We start from the raw sequence: 21,632 nt of genomic DNA on the forward strand, positions 1-21,632 counted from the left end.
CATCTATTTGTCATTTGGGACAGCCACAACTGGGGCCATGGTGGCACTGATATAAAGCGACAAGAACACAAGGCCGTCATATCCATCACTGAAGATTGATTCTCATTCACAAACTCCCAAGCTGCTGACTTGTATGAAAGGACTGACCCATGTACAACCCCGAGATGATCTGTGGCATACAAAACAAGGTTTAAGCTTATCAAACAGCCTTCCACTACGTAGTCAAAAATTACACAAACCATGTCATTTCCTGATTCCTTTGACACATTGCACCAAGCAATGGAGCAACTGGGACATTTTACAAATTTTCACACTGCTTATTTGCTCGTCTTACCTTGCTGAGTTGACTGGCTGGCGAGCCACTGTTGTTGACAGTGTGGCATTTGAAACTGAGCAACGACTCTCCTGCAGCCTCCTGCTCTCCGTGTTTGTCCTTGTCGCGGTAGGAGTGGCTGTGTGGGACGGGCAGGCTGGTGGACGTGGGGGTCTGCTCGACCGCCGTGCAGGATAAACCAAGAAAGTTTGACGGCTTGATCAAAAAAGCCTCCAGAGCTATGTTAGCAGATACCTATGGAAAATCCCCCAAATGTTAAGGAGAGTAGGAAATGGGGGGAGGAAAGAAGGGTTGAAGAGTAACAAAAAGAGAAAGAATAGGAGTAGAAATTTTATATTAATCATTTTGCATATGCTTTTAACCCAAGTGACAACCAGAAGGAGAGAATAGGCAGAGCAAGATGAAACAATGGGAGGAAGCAATTTATCTTTGTGTTTCATTACTCTACTTGTCTGATTAAGCCCCATCTAGACTTCATTATTCTGAGACAAAAGAGCAAGCAAAGCAGTGTGATATTTAGAAAGAAAATATAACCTCTCTCTGACCTGAAGTGTAACGCACCTTAGAAATGACCCGATTGTCTTCTGTCAGCGCCAAGTCGGCAATACGCTCCACACACTGGACGATCCGCGTGCACGCTCTGGCCTCGTTCTGCGCCATCCACAGGATGTGCTCCTCCACCAGCATCATGTTACTGGCAATGCCTGAGATGTAGTCTCCCAGCTGCAGAAAGACAAGCAGCCACATTTACACACCATGATTGAAAAGCATTTCTTGCTCATTGGGTTTTCCATGTTTTAACACCACAAACACAAAATTCAGTGTGTTTTCTTAGGATTTTACGTGATGGAGCAACCAACTGTCCTACATTATCAATAAAAGGGGAACAAAATTGTGTTCCATGTTTTTAAAGTAGACTCTGAGTAGTGTGACTTTCATTTGTTTTCAGTACTCAAAATCCAGAATAGGCCATTGATTTCACATAGTATAAATTCAGCTGTTCTGTGAAGACTGCAGAAGTTTCAAATTCAAAAATACTTCATTGATCCCAAAGAGAAATTCAATTTTAAATAATTATTGCAACTTGTTAGAGAAAATTAGTGAACAAAAAGTATGAATGGGATAATCTGTTGAAGAAAAGCCATAAGAAGCCCAGTTTGGAGTTTAAACCTTTGGCCTATGTTTTTACTCTAAAAGCAACATCCCAACCATTAAACATAGTGATGGTGGCAATTTCATTCAAATAGGTTTATTTATTAACAGCTAATTTACAACACATGTTCTCTCGCATCAAAAAAACTCAATTAATTCTAATGGAATAAATTCCAAGCTAAGCATCTCGGACTGATTAAACAATGCAGTCATGTTCAGTTTATTATTCAAATGGCTTAAAAGGTTTTCTATCCAAGGGAACCCAGCAGATTTCGTCAAGCCACTGATTCACAGCATTTGCTCCACCTGGATGAGCATATGGCAACAGTTAAAGTTGTTTGCGTTGGCTTGTTGACTTTTCCAGCGATCTCTCACACTGAGGGATTGACTAAATGTTGAAAGTTGGTGAAAACATACCAAAAGATTTGAAACTGTAATTACAACACAACAGATTTAGACATCACTGTATCTTTTTGTTCCACTTTACAATGATGCATTACTTTGTGTTGGTCTATCACATACATTTCTAAGAAAAACAACAACATTTTTTGGCGATGTGGAGGCAAAATGGGTGCATTTGCAAGAAAATGGATAAGTGTAGACACGATTATTCAAGTACACACAACATTAACATCAAATAAATCCCCTCCAACAGGTACATTTATAACCCCAGTCAGAACTGTGAAGTAGACAATGGTGTCTTCATTCATAAAAGAGAGATTTAATTTAGATTAGCAGCTCCAAAGGCGCTTAATCGCTGCTTTGGGATGGCAGTTTGCTTTTTACTCATTATACATTTCATTGTTACTTCATTTGACTATTTTTATTGGCTCAATGAGGATGGCCTCTTGTGCATTGTCCTTGGGATAAAAGGACACTAAGTATCTTCTAATAATATCTCCTCTAAAGTGACCTATGTTGATTAACCATGCAAGCGTAAACAAATACAGATTCTTCTAACTTGCTAGCCTCAGCACTGTTCCTACTGCATAATTGACCTTTAGCTTGATATAAGATATTCCTGTTGCCTCTGGTATCCAGAGTTCATTCAAGGTAAAAACTGCACTTTCTTGCAGAGAAGTAAACCTTCACTCTTACATCTTTTTTTTTCTCCAGCAGTCTTGTTAGTCTTTCCACAAGGTGCGTGACAAAGATGACGTCCATAACATCTGTAAAGTCGGCAGCCCTGCTGGTAAAAGCCACTAACTGCTGACCCAGAGGCTGGGAATTGCTGATATTAATTGGTATCTGAAATAAAAAGTGATATTTAGAGAAAGTATTAGGTTAAAAGAGCCAGACTGACAGTTTTCAACAATTTTAACAGTTTGTTTTGCAGGATTTCATTTCAGGACTCATCTCAATAAATTAGAATATTATTGTAAAGTTAATTTACAATCAGCTTCATTGACTTAGAATTTGATCAAAGTCCAAAAAAAGCTACCCATATTGTTACTAACTTTCATGACCTGTGGAAACAGTTATCATTAAAATTATAGTGACACAAACAGAAGTTTTAGTTGCACAAACTTTTAACAGCAACTTAGTTTGCTTTGAATAAGTTGGGGAAGCCAACTTCACACAGGTTTTCCATCTGGTAAAAATCTTAATACAATAACATTTTTGCATTAAGAATATCTTTAAGAGGTCTTATGAAAAACAACCAAAAAGACAAAAGAAACATACACTTAATATGTATCACTCTCTGAATAATGACTATTTCTGAATTTGAATTGAACCACTGAGATAAAATGTGTTTGGTGATATTCTAATTTCTTGAGATGCACCTCTTTACTATAAATCTTACATATAAAACAAAGTAAGCAAGAAAAAATAAAATCAACATGAACAAAATATTTTGCGGAACAAAAAAAGCAATTTGGTTTCTTTATGAGCCGCCATACCTGAGTGAGCTGATGCAGCACGCGGGTCAGTTCACTAGCATACGGGCACTGAGTGTAGTCCTCTTCAGCCCAGCGCCCAGCCCGATCGCATCGTCGCCATGCTTTCTTCTCCTGTTGGCCGAGGCGGTGGAAAGTGCTGCCAGCCAGACCGGGGGCAGATCCAAAGGTTGCAGGAGCGCACGGCAGGAAAGCCAGAATCCCGGCCAGAGTCTTCGGCCATCTGGCCCCAAAAATACATCATTAAATGAAATTATGCTGAAACATATTAACCTGAAATTTAAATTCAAGTTTTATATTCTACTTAAGACATTCTTTTAAATCATATATTTTGTATTAAATATTTTATTGTAGCATTTCTTTAGATTCTGATAAATGACTCTTTCTGAAAACCTTCCACACCATTTTCAAAAATCTTGCATATATTTCTTTTCTAATAGACCCAAGTAATAATGAAATTGATCTGAGTGTGAACCCAACATTTCTACATGCATGCACAACACTTTAATGTGCACCAAAGTAGAACCACAAATAACCACTTCTGGACCAGGAATCCAACAAATGATGGCAAATGTCAGTGAATGTGTCTCTCATTAACAACTCAATTCCACTTAAATCGGATTTCTCACATTGCTGTTGTTTTGATGACCATGCAAAGTTCAATAAAATCTCCTCTGAAGCAAGAAATTAGACTTTCTCAATAATGTCATCACAGAGCAGCACACAGCACTGCTCTGCTGACCAACCTGGACTTGGAGTCAGATTGGCTTACCGGGAAAATGGATCATTTTCGTTTTCTGGGCACTGTCTGTTACGTTTTGTTCACAGTAAAAAGCCAGCAAAACATCTGTAGTTACAGTCAGAAATGCATTTGCACCCAATGTTAAGCAAACATGCTGAAATATAGACAAATGGAGAACACAACTAATATTTGGATAACTATCAACATAGCAAGAAGAAAATTCCTCCAACAAGCTTCTAACTTCATTCTGGCTGGATACTTGCCCATAACTTATGGCACAGTTGGCAGGATCCATTAAAACTTGCTGGTTTTTTGGCATTGATTTACTCTTTTAGTATGATCCAAACATTTTACCCACTCTATAGTTCAGAGCTGTAACAACAGACAACAAGAAACTTAATGTTATTCTGTTTTATTCCAAAAGTAATTTGTTGGTAACATGTTGTTGGTGGCATCATGCCAAGAGTCTGCTTCTCTGCAGCAAGTAGTCGGGCATATTGTACAAGGTGAATGGAATGATGAAGAAGGAGAAATACCTCTAAATTGTATAACTTGATATGAAATAGCTGGGTGAACTTTAGATACAGTTGGGGGTTCAAACAAGGCAAGTTGGTCAGAAATCCTTACAGAAGGCTAACAAGTTACTCTGAACTCAACTCTATTTATGGATGGTGCTGAAGAACCACTTCCGGACCAGGAATCCAACAAATTCAAAAAGACCCATCAATTCTGATGCTTAGCATGAAAATTTTAAAGAAATATTTAAACAAATATCTGCATAAGTACATGTATATATTTGAGCCTGTGTGTACTAATGAAGAGTCACTATTAATACAAACAAATTGTTTTTAAAAAAACTAGTGTTTTTAATCAATCAATCTCCCAAAATTGATCTCCCAAAAAGACAATTATTAACTCATTATTGATTTAAAAGAGCTTAGATCTGCAGATTGTAACATTTCCTATCACTGTGTTTCAGTAGCATTTGGAAACAGATGCTTTGTAATGACTTAAATTACCTAAAAGAAAATTGCTTGCTGCATATTTTCTGGTTTTCTGCTCACAGCTCCTTAAAAAGTCTACCACAGAAAATATGTCACGTAGTGCTTACTGTCGACACACTTTGACTTAATCTAAATTAAAATTAAAGTAGGGTGCTTAGGAGGCAAGTAATCTGTTCAGAGGTTAGAGACATGGCATCTCACTGCCCTTTCCCCACCCGCACGCCCCTACTCTTTTCATTCATGTTGCTGGTGCTGGAGCAGGAGCTACTTGGTAATAAATGGCATTAATTTCGCCCCTACAAAAAAAAAGGCTCATTTTCCAGCCCATTACTCCAATGCTCTGTCAGAGACAAAACCTTGAAGCTGGCTGTTTGGAAAGTGGGCAGTAAAGTAGAGCATCTACAAGGGAAAATACAGTACATGACAACAACACGGCCGCATGACAGAGAGAGGTAGATGGTGTGAAAGAGTGTGCACTGTTACAAGGTTTCCCACAGGGAGTGGACGGCACAGAAAGAGACATGTTGGTTCCTCTTAGTCATAAAAACAAGAGCTCTCATTTGGTGACACATAATCTGAAAAGCTAGTCTACCTGACTTTGGGACTTGCATTTGGAGCTAAGGAGCCGAAATTTCAGGCTGAAAACAAAACAAACAAAAAAACGGCTTGATACAGCCAGGAAAAGACTCAAGAACCTCAATTCCACAATAACTATCAACGCAATAACAGAGCAAGTGAGCGCCGTGATTTAAAAATAATTTCTGGTGATAAATCACATTGCATTTTGAGGAATTTCTGGAGGAATTAGTCATAATTAGATTAAACGAGAGCCTTATATTGAAGGAGACCTCCTGTTAAGGTTTTAAACCCAGTGATTACTGCCCATTACTGCTAATTATACAGAACAAGTTGTACACTTAAGTTTCTCGGAAAGGATTGTTTTTACAGCTACCCTATTTTGAGCCTGATACAATAAATGTGTAATAAATAGGCAAACCAAGGAAAATTTATTTGATTAGCATTATTCACACATAAGGCAATTAACAGGACAAAAATGATCTTAGTCTTGCTTTAAAAACTGATTTGAATATATCAAATCCTTAACAATTTTGAATGGAAATTATTTTTCAACAAGTAGTTAAAAACTATAGAAATTCCAGAAATTTTCACGCTCTGGAAAAGCATTGCTGGGTGTTTTTAATCTCCCTCTTCAGTCACTGATCAGTGATGGTGCAAAAGGTTTAACATGGAGATCTTTGGAGCACAATGAGCTGCACACAACTCTTTTTTCAGTCGTGTTTTAAAGGAGACGGCATTTTCTGCCCTTGAGGGATCTACAGAATATCAGATAGAATCTACTGATTGGTGCAACGTGATCCATCTTCCTGGTGTTGGTCAGGACTCTGACTGCAGCATTTCGGATGATGCTCCAAAGTCATTAATCTAACCTACAGAAAATGAAAACCATGAACTGGTGTTTCTGTGCTGTGTGTTGACAGGAAATTCTTTATTTTGGCAATGCTCTAAAAATGATAATAGACCAATTTAGTGATTTAGACTTTATGTTGTTGTTAAACTAAACTTCTAAGACCAGAATAGAATCAGGGTTTCTTTAATATTCTGTGGTGTTTACTCTTTGTAGCTGAAAAGTTGTACATAGCCTCTTAAGGCTTTTATTGCCGTTGTTCCAGCTTCTGTCTTGGCTGTTTTCAATCAAGCTAATTCTTTTTATATTTCCATTTTTTTTTTATACTGGGGTCATTTTAAAAACTCTTTCATAGTTCTAAAGTAGTCTTAAGATTTCTTTATAATTTACTTTTAGCTGCAGACTACAGATAAAGGCTGCTGTCTCTGTGCTTTTGCATCTTTTAAAAACCAGTTGGTAGTTTTGGCAGACCTTAGCTCACATGTTCAGCTGTTTGCAGGAATTAAATGGTGTGGTAAATGGTTGCAGACATATCAAGTATTAAAGAGTTTTTATGTCCATCTATGTCAGTATGTTGTCCCACAGGGATCCAGTTTAGGCCCTTTTGTTTTTTTCTATGAATCTGCTGCTTTTGGGTTAATCTTTGAATATTATATTTGATCAAATTCACCTCCCACTGAAAGTGAAACGGGACATTACAACTATTTTAATGACAACAATCCTTGAGGATACTCCAAAGGTTCTCAATAGGGTTGAGGTCAGAGGAGGATGGTGACCACACCAAGAGTTTCTGCCCATAGCAGCCAATGACACAGTGATATTGCTTGCAGCATGAGATGGTGCATTGTCATGCATGGAGATGATTTTGCAGAATACAGTCTAAGTTTTGAGTTGTTGCTGTGACTAGGAAAGTGCTAAAGTGTGAGGACTGGAGTCATTATCTAAGCTGTCAGTGAAAGTCCCAGCTTTGAAATTAAAAACCAAGAGTGAGGGAGCCTTTTGGGCTACTGCTCCTAATGCTCTTCCTCTGCTTACTACAATTTATTTATTTTACTTTGTTTTTACAGATTTTTACACTCATTCTATGTAATCTGTTTGAAAATAAAAAAAGCAAATTTTATCTGTATTTATGAGCCGTTCTGGCAATTTTTGATAGCAAGGAGTTGCTTTAAGTGTAGGTGTGCTATTTAAATGCATTTGAATTTTATGACTTTGGATCCTTTCATTTGGATGTTTAAAAAGCTTACTACCCAATTATGATAACTTGAAAAAGATGGAAGGACATCTTAAGAAGTTATTTTTGGTTTTCTGGACTACTTAGGTGTTGATACACAGTCAATCCACTAGACCTGATATGCAAAACGAAAACTCTAAAACTGTACTAACTTTCAAATCTTTATGGAAAAGACACCAGAAACAGACCAAATTTAACATGAAAATGCATCTTTTCAGTGTAAGTATTCAAAAAACACACTGAAAACAGACATGTCCATCTATAAAAAGCTGAATAAAACCATCAATAAACAATTTGACATATTGCATATGTAAGTTTATTTTAAGATAAGTCCATGTAGACTCACCTGAAGTCACCCTTGTTGTTGGAGACTCTGTCTGTAGGGCAGTACGGGGCAGAAGTCTCCACCACAACTATTTCCATGTGCTGAGATGTGTTTCCTCTGGAACTGGTTACCAAACACTCCCAGTTGCCGGCGAGAGCCACATCAATGTTGGAAAGGATAACCTCACTGGTGGAAAGGAGAGTACTGGGGATGAATCTGTAAGCTTTAAACATCTTTTAGCCAGTGTGTGGAATAAAATATTCAGTGTTGATTTTAGGATATGGATTTCAATTTATAATTAAATGTAATAACATTTTGGAAGGGTTTTGTTTCTGGACTTAATTCTGTGGTGTTTGGATTATTTTGGGATTAGGTTGATGAATTCAGTCAAGCACCAGAGACAATATGCGTCTCAAAAAGTCTAATTCATTTAAGAGACCCTTGTGAGAGTGTGTCTGTCTGAGTATGTGGCAGCTTAAAATGTTGGCTGGGACTTAAGATGATCATTACTCATGCTTATCTTTGCTACTCTGAAACAGAGATTCATATCCCAGCGGAAAATGTCTGATTAAACAAAAGATGGTGAAACAGTGACAATAGAAAGCATTCACCAAGCAGACTAATCTCAAGGATTTTTACTCACTCTGAACAAAAAAAGGGAGAAGTCTGCAGAGATCACTAAGCAACGTGAATCGTCACCATGGAAATACTGCTTCTTCATAAAGTGGGAGCTGTTTAAGCTCCAGATCCAACACGGAATAATTATCAGTCATTTTTTGCCAAAAGTGTTTTTCTCCCCCTAAGTCATTTTTTGACAATAAAGACGTGATCATATATGCTTTTTCTTTCAAAAATCACTTTGAAAGAAAAAATGACTCATGTCATTATTCTAGGAAGGTGACAATATAATACACTGTAAAACTTAAATACATTAATACCTCAGTCAAGCTCAAACTCATCTAGGTCCACAATAAAGATACTCAAGTTAAAAATATATTTGCATTCAATAAAATACATCTGGAAGACCAGTTAATTAATAAAAATCTAAATCTATATTTTGTCTGATTATTTTTTCTTTTTTCACTTTATATCTGTATGAACATACATAAATAGAATAATTGCTTAGGACTTGCAGCGTTCCAAACAATTATTGTACAAATTCTTTACCCTTTATGGTTATTAAAAAAAACTCATTTCCAAACTTTTTCTACTTTTACCATGACATATACATGAATATGTATGGATATATTCAATGGAAACGAATCTGTTGTTTAACTGTTGTTTAACAATCCAATTCAACATCTGGTCTTCTTAAATTCAGACCCGTTACACATCTTTGTGTCTGAAATATGCAAAACAAAAAAATACATACATGTGTTTTTCTGCATGAAAACGACAAACTATTTATATAAAAGATAAAAACTGTGCAAACAACAAAGATGTGTAAATACCAACAAAAATGTTGTTTAAAGGGAGCAAAGCTTACAAGCAGACATTTAAGCACTTTTTGAGTATTTTGGGAGCAGTGATGGTCATAGAATCTAACAGCTGATGGGAGGAAGGATCTCTTATGATGCTCTTTTGTGCACTTAGGATGCAACAGTCTGCCACTAAAAAGGAGCTCTTCAGTTCAGCAATATATTTTAATTAACTGAATATGTCACAATAAAAGTATAGAAATATTGGAAATATATTTATCATGATTTCAATATTCAACAGCAGTGCATAGATTTTTGAGAGCCACTGTACAACTAAACAACCAAAAATCCAAAGAAAAGAACTTATTCCCAATTTAATTATGGGAAATGGGTGTGTGTGTGGCAGGAGGATAGAAACTGGAGCACAAAGCCCACATCAACACAGCAGCTTGTCCCAGCTTGGGCATTTCTTATTCTAATCTATTCAGCTGTGAATTCCACATCAAGGTGGAAATCTCAGAAAGAGAAGTGAGAGAAAAACAAGCAGCAGAGAGAACACTGAGCATATCATGTTTTGTCACAGCCACGTGTTTATGATGTGAATCTACAAGGCAAGGTAACCTGTTTATTCAGTAACATTCCCATATAAAATTGCACCAGTCTCTCATGGGAACTCATCTCCACTGCTGCTTGTTAAGGAGGTGAAGGAAAGCACAAATCAGACAATGTAACGATTCCCTAAACCAACGACGCAGAAGACTGCTGTGATGGGAAACTGGAAGGGAATTCAGAAAATAAGTTAAATTAGTCCAGAAGCCTCCTTTTGATTTTTTTTAATGGTCTATATCATATTTGAAAATCTGAATGAGATGGTACCAGGGGTTGTGCTGCTAGTGTTTTTATGTTATCTAATTTAAATTTAAGGCTGCTGATTATATTTTTAGCTGATTTTAGAGATACCAATAGTTAACTGACAGCTTTCTGAAACTTTTCCCAGCAAGAGTTCTGCATCCAAACAAGGATTAAACTTGGAAATAATATGATCCAATTACGTTACATTATGTTTAAAGTTAACATGTGCAATGATCATTTAAATATGTTTTTAATATAACTAAAATCTGTCTTCCACACAATATTTCAAACAGCTTTTCAATAGGTAAATATCATTTTTTCCAAGTTTCTGTTTCCAGTTGTGTTTGGCCATTTAACCCCTAACGGTTATATGAAGGTCCAAAATCCACTCCTTTACCAGTTCACACGCACAGAGCTCAGACTCATAATCTGAGCCTTAGTATCACAGGTCTTTGCTGAAACTTTTAATACATTTTGCAAAGACGTGGCCACAAAACGAGTGGATGAACTACTTTTAAAATTTGTTCCTCGTCAACCAATCATATTTTCAGCAAAAACATATAGAGTGAGCTAAATCATCATTCATCTATGGAAATGCTTTATGTTTGAAAATGAATAACTTTAAACACAACCTCCTTATTCTTCCAGACCACCAAATGACAATATGAATAGTTCAGAGAATCAAACATTCTTTCATTTGTAGAAACATGGTGACATTAGTTATTGCAATCAGAAATGTATTCTGTCTGAACAAAGCATATCCTTTCAGATGTGTGAGGTAAAGTCAAAGACTAAACCTCTCGGTATTGCCTATGAGTTTCTGGTATTGCTCAAAGACTTCAGCGTTTTACAGAATACCCATGAAGGTCTATGCGTAAAGGAAAATATTTTAAAAATGATAAGAGAACCAGCTGAAAACACCTGGGGCTGGCTGCTTTACGGTGACAGATTTACAATGCAATATTTACGCAGGTTTTTTGCTATAAATCTCAACAATTGTAAAATCCAGGCATCTGCTCAAATAATCTTCTAACTACTCTCACCTTAGGCGATTCAATGATGATTCCATATCATTCACATAATAACGAAATGGACATAACGATAAAGGCAACAGAAAAGAAAGAATACAGCCTGTGAACACAGGCTTTTCTTACACAGCTTGAGAACATCTTGCAGAAGATTTAGGTGGTAAACAAAGCAACAATATGAGATAATAAATCAGGTCAAATCAATATCCATCTCTTAACGTTTCCTATCCTAGAGAATTGCAGCAGAGCTTCTGACCATGATGCATGACTGCAGGTATTCATAGCACCAAGAATTATATAACAGTGAACCAAAGATACGACTAAAATCGTGATCTGCCATTTTTTAGTGGAATCGTGTGTTTATTTGTATTTTATATGTATATTTTTAAAGCTGTTCTTTTATTCACTACTGCTTCATAATATCAGATACAAATTAGTTTGTAAAGGTGCACAGCTGAAAATCTGTCTTTAGACAAATGTTGATAATGACTCAATCCAAATAGTTTGGGGATTGAACTGCAACAGATTAAATCAGTATGTTACAGTGTTATTGTGAAATCTCACATTAACTGTTCTGACCTTAAAGTAAACATCATCATGTCAGTAGCACATATACAAGTCCAGCAGAAGAAAAACATAGTCTGTACAAAATGGTATATTGTTTTTATTTTTAATTTATGCCATGAAGGCTATTGACTAAAAATCTCAATCCAATTATTCATATCTCACCACAAATGCTGTTACAGGTGGTTTCTCCAAGTTAAACATAATATACCATTTTAATGACTATTTAAGGGGCTAGAGCAAAGAAAGGAGACATTGTTAAAAATAACTCCAATCTGTCAATTGATCTGTTTTGTGCAATGGCCTATTCAAAGGAGGAGATAGAAGTCACAGATATTTAGACAGAAAAGCTCCACACAGTGCAAAGAAAATCCAACAAAGCTGATTAAAAGGAGGATGAAGAAGATGATTGTAACTGAAGAGATTCTAAGTAAATGACTCGGGAATCAAAACTCGAAAGTATAAGACGAGTACCAGAAGAAACAATCCTCCAATCATGGAGAGATGAACTTTTTCATGGTTCATACCTCTGACAGAATGAGGAAGTGCCAAATATTGAGAACTCTTAGCTAATTACACTAGCAAAAAAGCAAGCTCTCTGCAGGATGTAGTCATAATCTGTACAAAAATACCTCTGAAACAGTTCAGCATTTATCTAGGTGTAAGATATTGGCAAGTAAAATGTGGATATAACACAAAGGGACATCTGTGTCGACTCTGAGCTGGAAGTTTTGTTGTCAAAGTGGGTGAGAATGAGAAGGTCAAGATCCTAAAAAACTTCCAGGTTCAAACTGTTAACCAGGCAGTGTGGTATTAGGCAAAGCAGAAAAAGAGTGCAGGAGTGATAAACATTGTAATCCTAAGCTATAGCAAGATCAAGGAGAAGACGCATGAGAAGCTTAAGAATGCAGAACTGGAGGAGTGGCTGCAGCACGATTACAGAAATAATTTCAGGCCACATGAGTTGTTTTTTTCACCCATGGATGTATGGAAGACTATGTAGCTCCACTCTCTAACTATGAGCTGTCTGTAGGGGGAACAGTTACATCATTCCTGAACATGTGCCAACTCATTATATGCTGAGGAATGCACAGAGAAATACTGACCATACCAAGACACAACCGTCCGCTCCTGCTAAAAATCTCTCTACAAAATCTTTACTGCTGATGATTTTTGTTTTCTGACAGATCAATCACATAATCCTGATCTGCTAATCCATAAAAACAAAACAACAGGAGCAAAGAGACTGGTTCAATTTTCAATTCAAAAGCATAAAATAGATTTTTTAAAAACTAAATAACTGCACTTTTGTAAAAATCAGATGAGAAGGGCCCCAAACCAGCCATACACAAAGCCCTGACCTACATCCACAGCAACACTGCATCATTGTGGAGCAGCTCCCTGTGGACTCATTAGAAACATTTATGCGTCTGCGCAGACATTCATCAATTGATTTACATAACGTTGCTTATGAGACTGTAAACTTTCAGTCTGTCCCCACTATCCCCCGAATGCTCCGAAGCACCGATCTTTTAATTAAAGCTTGCTAATGACTGTTGGTGACTTTTTTTTTTTTTAGCTCAGAAGGCCATTAGATTGTAATCTACATTTCTGTCTTCAACTGTCAGAACAGATGCAATATGACGTACATGCATGAATGGCTGTTTATTTTGCACACACAGGCATGAAAATGGCTATAAAAACTGACAGGCTCTAGAACTGAAATTTTTGCTAATCTCTAAATTGCTCCACACTGTATATTACGTCTATCTCCTTTAATTAACGTCTTACTTTGCGTTTGTTTAATGTCTTTCATTAGAACTAAGCTTCTATTTTTCTTGAAAGACCTAAACTGGCAAACAGTGAAGTGATGAAACAAGAGGTAAAACTCATTACGGTGTTGGAAGATAATCCAATCCGGTTTCCTTGGCAACACCTGTACAAAAGCATGCATAGAGAAATATTTAAGACAGAATGAAAAAAATAAAAAAAAAAAACACTGCAAAATATCCACCAAAAAGAATATTGGACTCCAGAAAGCTAGATCAAGACTGGCTTTTAGGACTTTGCCTTCTTCTGCGTTCAGAACTTTTGACTTGTGAAACTTTTGGACCAGATCTTTACCAATCCAGTCATTGAATAGGTTATGGGGATTTCTTTGTACAAACCTTGTGTAATTTGTGGATTTGAAGAAAGCAGATGATTTAATCCCCAAGGCAGTTATTAAGGCTGCTAATGTGTAGAAAACTAAAATAATTTGAAGGTCTTCAAACTCTCAGCTGGAAACAGGTGGGTCACTCCCTTCAGTCAGAGAAGGGTGGGCAGTTCTCGTTATTTCATGTTTTGTTCATGAGAGATGGTGGGATAAGTGGATGGATAAATGCAGTAGAAAAAAAACTCTATAAAAGACTGAACAAAACTTAATGTTTTGTTTCATATGCAATGTTTAAAATGCTTAAAGGATGACAGATAATTCAAAGAGCCTTTTTATTCTTTCCTTTGCTTTCGGTAATATTTCCAAACAGGTTCCTCATTTTGTGCAAGATTAGCCTGATTAAAAATGGAGAGGATTAAGAGAGATACATCCCAAGTGTCTGCTGCAGCTAGCTACAGGGCTCTAAAATGTTTGATTAATGAAACATGAATCTCAGGCTGGTCCCACTTCTGCCTCTAGCATAGCTAACACCGGGAGTTTGGCTCAGCACCATTACTCAGCAGGAGTTTGGCCCACGTTGTAGAGCCATCAGGCCTCACAGGGCCCGTTTCTTTGCTGCTGCTCCATGTGAGAAATGTAAACGGAGAAGCTTAAAGTCCCTCCTGCGCCAGCAAATAACTGCATGTTATGACAGAGAACAGTGTGCACTTATAATAGCAGGGAGGTGAATCATTAAGAAGAAAAAATCCTAAAGAATTACCAAGCAAATATTATTTTATAAATATCACAAGTAAAGTTTTAACCTGTCATGTTCTGCTGCTAACATTGGCAACTTACAGAGCATAGCATAAAGCTGGATGAAACAATTTAGCTGAGAAAATACACGGTAAACATTTTGGATTCACCTTCAAAGAGGTCACTTTGCACGGCTTTGGCATCGCTGCTCACTCTGCTGCAACTCTGTGCGACAAATCCAGACAGGGGCTTTAAGCCATGTGCTAAATCCTGTGTATTCAGCCTCTCCTCTCTGATGGGCCAGAGAGGGCAAGGCTGACTGAGTCAGAGGACAGTTAGCCAAGGTGAACCATTCTGACATGAGCATCTTAAACTTCAAACAACATACCATTAGAAGCACATTAGAGGCATTTCTAATACATAGATTTTTGCATAAACAACTGCTTGAAAAGCAAGAAGCACAGATTTTCCACTGCTCCTTGCAGTTTAAGGTGAAGTAGAGGGTAAAAATGTAAAATTAAGCTTGTGAGGAGCACACTATTTTTGTTGGAACTGGCTCTGTTATACATTCATCAATTATGGATATAATGTCAGATTTTTGCTGGGTTTTTTTAAAGGAGGGAAGCATTCTCAGGTGCCAAAAGAAATGTGACCCAAATTGGTTCCACCTGGGGTGAAGAAAATACATATTGGTCTCTAGATGTAGAGGAGGAGTGCAATTACAAACACAAAGGCTTTCTGATTTAGTGTGATTTTATTATTTGATAAAGATTTAAGGATGCTCTTACAGACGTGGCAAGCATTGCTTGACATCAATCTGCTATCAGTCAGAGAAGGACCGTATCTGCAGAGTCTTGGAGAAGTCTTTTTGGAAACATCAGTTGGCTCCCTTTTATATGTGATGGAGTGTGAGCATTGGATGCTTTTGGTGCATTGCTTCCTGTCATTGCATTGACTGCAACAAAATGATCTCACCACGCAGAACAAAAAAATAATGTTCACGCTCATCGCACAGAGATCAGCATTCTCTGTGCAACCTGCAAACCTCCAAATTGTGCATGTTTGAGTATAAAAGTTGTAAGTTCTTTGGGATGAACTTAAAATGAAAAAATGTTTCTTATACCTTAAAGCTCTGGCGAAAATACAACAGTCTTAAGAATCACTTACTGGGTTTATAATATACTCTTACAACTGTTTAAAATTTCAGGTTTAATACTAATCTTCTAAGAGTGACGAATATGAACAGATTTAGAATTTTTGTGCAAGACTCCAGCTGACTGAACTCGCCAAGATATGCACACAGAGGATTGCTCCAGGATGCATCTACAGTGCAAAATGGCCGACCCAGCATGACGCAACCTTTATAGAGAAAAACCTGCTAACCAGCCTTTTCTCATGCAGTGAATAAGAGGAGAGCAAGACGTGTTACTCTCCTCGCCGACATATACTCTGTAGGAAAGCTGATGATGAAACCCTGCTGGAGAACATATGATTGTAATAATATGAGATGAAGGCCATAAGAATATGTACATACAAGGTTATGCTTTAATTGCAAATACATATGCACTGTAAAACCACTTTTTTTTGGTCCAGTCTCTGCAAATATCTTTGTATATTTGAAATAAGAGAAAACTAGTTCCACTGGCAGATTATTTCACTAAAAACTTGGGAAAAATGTTTTCTTATAAGTGAAATGATCTGCTAATGAAGCACACATTTTTCATCAATATTAAGGAATTACTGACATAAGCTCATATTTTTTGCAGAAACGTTATTTGAAAGCTAATTTTGTCTTATTTCAAGTGCTCTAATACATTTTCTCTATAAACTAAACATAAACTACTTGGTAACATTTTGTGTTTTTTGCACTGTGATGTGTTGTGACTTAAGCAAGTAAAACTACCTATTCTCATTTTTCACATTACAAAACTCATTTGAAAAATGAGAATATGATTTGGCCAGAAAAAGCATTTAGGAGTTAAAGAATTATAAGCTCTTATAAATATGATAAAAAATAGTTCTGGATTAAATTTGACATGTGTGAAAACATGTTGCAGAACTGTGCAGTTTTGTTCCCAAAATAACCTAAAATAAATTTATTTGAATTACTAAGAAACATGCAGGAATCATAGAGAACATTTTTACATATAGTTGGCACATTTTGGGAGATTTGGATGCAAATTTATGTGCTTGGTGTTTTAAGCCAGGGAAGTGAAGGACCTTTCCAGGAATTGAAGTAAAAATGTACCCACTGTTCTTGTTACCAAATAAAAACAATGTCAAGGCCTTCTTGACCCACTGAAACATAATTCTGTTAGCTCCCCATCAATATTTATGTCAGAGACTCCAAGTCAGAAGAGGTACCAGTAAACATAATCAACACCAATGAGCTCCAGCATCCCAAAGCCACTGCAACACTATTAACCAAACGTGTTCACTGTAACACATACATACATGCTCATGACCACACGGGCACCAAACCACCCAGAAGACAAAGAGAGAAAGAGGATAGACGCTTGTGGCAGTCTCTCAATAACATTTTGTTTTTACAAACGTCTGTGATGTCTGTCCACTTTATCACCTCAATTATGATTCAGCATCTGTTCCTCTTAGCGTGTGATCAGCCAGTGCCCCGCCAGCGCTGGGGGGGAAGACTGGACGGCCAATCTCAAGAGACGAGCTGTGGGTTGCTGTGAGGTTTTGCTGCCATGCCAAGCCAATTCTGTCGCGTCCTTTCAAGGGCGGCAATAACAAAAGAAAAACCCAAAATCTTACAAGCGAGTGAGGCAGAGATAAGAAACGGGTCTCCATATCTGAGTGCTGCATCATGCAAACGTCACAACATTACAATGTTACAACGTAACTTAAAAGTATTAATTAAGAATTTAAGTAACAAGCCGACTTGACTTGCTGCTTATTTGTGACGAGAAAAGAATATGAAGGTTTCAACATTTTTTAAGGAAAACAAACTAATACTAATCTTCTAAGAATATAAACAGGTGTGTAACCTTGGGGTTCAGATGCAAAACAAACAATGAAGTCCTAATATTGTCTATGAAACAACACACACTAACCGCCGATGCTGCAGACCGTGGTATCTAGATGTCATTTCAAAATCAGAACAAGGAAATTGACGTTGGCTTTCAAGCGTTCACAACTTAAAGGCATAAATCATAAATAAATTAGCAATACAGGAAATAAAATGAGGATAAACAAACAATATGTGTAACTATGTGTAGCCTACTTTCTAGACATAAGGAAAGAAAAATAGGTTTGACTGTCATGTGACAAATTAGCTGACAATTCAGGCTGTAATGTTCAGTCTGTTAATCAGAGAGACAGCCTGAGGTAGAAACTCAGGTTTCCCAAATAGCGCTTTGTAGATTAGACCAGAGGGTAAATGTCTGTGTCCAGGATGTGTGAGGTCTGCAGAGATGTTAGCTGCTTTTGTATTAAACTCCTATGCTACACTACAAATAAGCATATATGTTTGTTGAAGTTTGGTTATCTCATTTGGATTTCATTTCAATCATGAAATCCAAACATTTGGCCTTGATGAAAGTCAGTAGAAAATGGCGCTCCGGTCACATGACACCAAAACTTACAGCTTTGGCCTACATGCAAACCTCTATGAGTGTTGTAATAGCTCAGTCTTCATCCAAACTTGACTGAGAATCTATGGCAAGTGTTGAAAGATGCTTTCTATCCAATTTAGAGATTCTGATGTTTTCAATGATGAATAGGGAAGCACTTCAGCATCTAAATGTGCAAAACTTGTGGATATATTATCTTTTTCAGATTTTTATCTGAAAAGAAAAAAAAAACATAGAAGCCCATCTGTCATCTTGGCATTGGTATATCACATAAAATCGCCCATGAGTACATTCAGATTTGTGTTTCCGAACCTCACAAATTGTAAAGAAAATACTTATGAAAAGCTGTGTGCACTTAATTCTGTAAGTGAAGGAGGACATTTCTATTTTACCTACTTACTGACACACTTTGGAGATTATCAGTAAGTGCAACAAGCCAGTCAGTAGGAAATCAGAACTCGGCTCACGTTTCCTCTAGTACCTGGTAAGCAAGCAGCAGTCATGAAGTAGAGTCTTCTCCACATAGATGCCCATGTCCTCCTGTGTGATCACGCTGTGGCCGTTGTGACGCCACCATAGCTCCACCGACTGGTCGAGGTAAGACGCAGTGCACTGGAGGGGAAGCTGGTCACCACGGAAAACAAGTTGCCTCTGGGAAGGGATGAGCTGGAAAAGCGGCATCTCCAAAGGACCATCTGTTCGGCGATAAGGAAAGTAACACGAGAGGAATGTGAAACCCTTCCCCTGCAATTTCACTGAGGTGGAAAGGAAAAACAAAGATGCAAGAAAATAACTCACAAATTTTAAAAGTAACTTTATTAAACGCATTTAACAATCTGCTGCATGCCTCCACAAACACCAAAATTGACAGACATAACCGGCGGACATACAGTCAACGTCAAACTCCTCGTCATGGAAGTTATTTCTGTTGCTGAAGAAGACAACCAGCAGCCAGTAAAGAGGTTCAGCCCCAGAATGTTTCTTGACTCTCTTTTGCTAAAACTAAAGTAAAAAAAGAGGCCTCAAACAACACCATCGATGGGATAATTCATTAATGAGATGATTGAGACCATAAAACCCTCAAATATACATGCAGTTAAATGACACTGTCATTATAGGAAAAAAAAACTGCCAATGAAAGCAGAATCATCTCATTAACTTGTGTGTAAAACACCATATTATCTCTGTGCTTCATGTTGCCGTCTTACGCCAGCGGTGTTTTAAAAAAAGAAGGCAGTGGCGAAATGCATGAAGCAGATGCCTCTGAACACAGGAAGCACCTGATGTCAGGAAGCCCAGCACGCTTCTCTGTTCCCACTCATCTGCAGCCAGCACCTGACCTGGATCACCACAGCGACGGCGTCAGAATGTTTAGGGCAAACATCTGTTGTCTATCACACTCAGGATGCGGCAGAGTAAAATAAATATACAAAACTTTGCAAATGAAGCACAACCCATTTAACTTTTTTTTTTATTTTCAAAACACTAACAGGTTTTGGGGATTTTATCACAAAGTAATGCATGATTTTTTTCCCCCCCACAAATGAATCTGAAAACTGTGGATTGTAAATAGCTCCATTACACTGATAATCAAAATCTTGAGAAAAGTGCTTTCAAAGGCCACCTAATTAATGTAGTTCATATATAGTTATGAAGGTTTCACAAGTTCGTTAAGAACAATGAAGAGCAAATAGCCTTAAACTGGGGTTTAAAATGGGTCTGAGTTATGAAATAATATATGATCTGTGCTTTAAAACAAGTAAAAAAACAACAAAACAAAACAGAAAAAGACCCAAGATTGGTCCATCTGCCAGAGGGACAAAAATAAAAAAAAACATCCAGTCAAATCAATGGATGCATTAGAATAGCCCAGTCAAAGTCTAAGTCTAAATCCAATTGAGAATCTGTGGTGCTACTTCCAACCGGGAAGCCAGAAAATTAATCTAACTTTAACTATCACAAAAAATAAAACTAAGAGCAGGTCAAGCGCAAAACCTGACAAAACTGATCAGATGAAAATAACTCAACCAACAGAGGAAACAAAAATGTATGAAGGAAAATAAGAAATCAATACAGGGAAATAACAGAAGCAAAGAGTCAAAATAACACAGGCTATGACATGTATCGTTTTCATAAAAGCTGCAGATAAAACAATTAGTTAATAAATGTCAATATTTGTATAGTACCTTGAGTTGTTGAAGTATATTCGTGTTCTATTCCTTTTTTTAAAAGTGTTTTTTATGAATAATCATTTCAACCTTACCTGGATTGTGAATGACTCTCTAAAGAAGTGCAGACATTTGAACAGAACAACAAATAGCAGCTAAAACCTGGCTCTTACAGTTTCTCACAACATCCAACTGCACACAGCTTGTTGCCAAGTGAACAAACAAGGTGGTGTAAGATGAAGTTAGTGTAGAGTGCTGTATGAAGGCCAAGAATTGCACGAGCATGGAGCCCATAATGTTATCACTGTAATCCCATAATGGATGCTTTAGGGCCTGAAACGAGTGCTCTTTGTCCTGCCACTGGATTCCTCTCTTGGCTCTTTGTCTGGGGACTGTGCAGAATTAGCCTGTAATTGCTTTGGATTGTTTTGACTAAATGAAAAACATATCCAGTTAGGATTGAAGGAAATCAGCCTACAATGTCTGTGGTTTAGGCATCTTTGGATAGCAGTGGCTGTGTATGCAAAAGCAAAAACTGCAGGAGGGGGATCACGTGCATGATGCACAACAAAACACATATCTCTTAATTAGTTTCCTGGGAGAGGTGTCACATTGTGCACCCAGTGCGTCTTCATGTTAGATGCCTGTAGTTCACATATACGCACACAAGGACAAACACACAGACATTTTCTCATTCCCGAGCAATGTCCCCGGCACAATCCAGATATAAGGAGAGGGGGAGCACGATTCTATCACATATGAAATACAATTCCCCTGTGGACTGCGGCACAAAGTGAGGAGATAGAGGGAGAAAAAAAGGGGGGGAAATTGAGGGAAGGACAGAGAAAGGCTGGGAAGACAATCACAGTTTCAGATAAAAGAAGATAAAGACCACTGGATTTCTCTTTTGCTTGATGAAGAAGTTATCTTAATATCTGTTGCTCTAAATGAGCATAAAACATACAATATTGTTGTCTTTAATACACACAATGTCTTATGTATCT

General features: G+C 37.4%; 1 protein-coding gene across 1 annotated transcript in view; it reads right to left on the reverse strand.

Moving 5' to 3' along the window:
- LOC129359787 (adhesion G protein-coupled receptor A3) overlaps positions 1 to 21,632 on the reverse strand; it is a 169,491-nt gene that overhangs the window by 109,322 nt on the left and 38,537 nt on the right. The window contains exons 7-12 of the mRNA XM_055029671.1: positions 18,942 to 19,155; positions 8,137 to 8,301; positions 3,388 to 3,607; positions 2,585 to 2,734; positions 896 to 1,057; positions 335 to 568 (exon numbers count right to left, since the gene is read on the reverse strand). Coding sequence (XP_054885646.1) covers positions 335 to 568; positions 896 to 1,057; positions 2,585 to 2,734; positions 3,388 to 3,607; positions 8,137 to 8,301; positions 18,942 to 19,155 — 1,145 coding nt within the window. The remainder of the gene's footprint in view (positions 1 to 334; positions 569 to 895; positions 1,058 to 2,584; positions 2,735 to 3,387; positions 3,608 to 8,136; positions 8,302 to 18,941; positions 19,156 to 21,632) is intronic.

This window comes from Poeciliopsis prolifica, unplaced genomic scaffold, assembly GCF_027474105.1.
Source record: "Poeciliopsis prolifica strain line A6 unplaced genomic scaffold, Auburn_PproV2 SCAFFOLD005, whole genome shotgun sequence".
In the NCBI taxonomy this organism is placed as follows: Eukaryota; Metazoa; Chordata; class Actinopteri; order Cyprinodontiformes; family Poeciliidae; genus Poeciliopsis; species Poeciliopsis prolifica.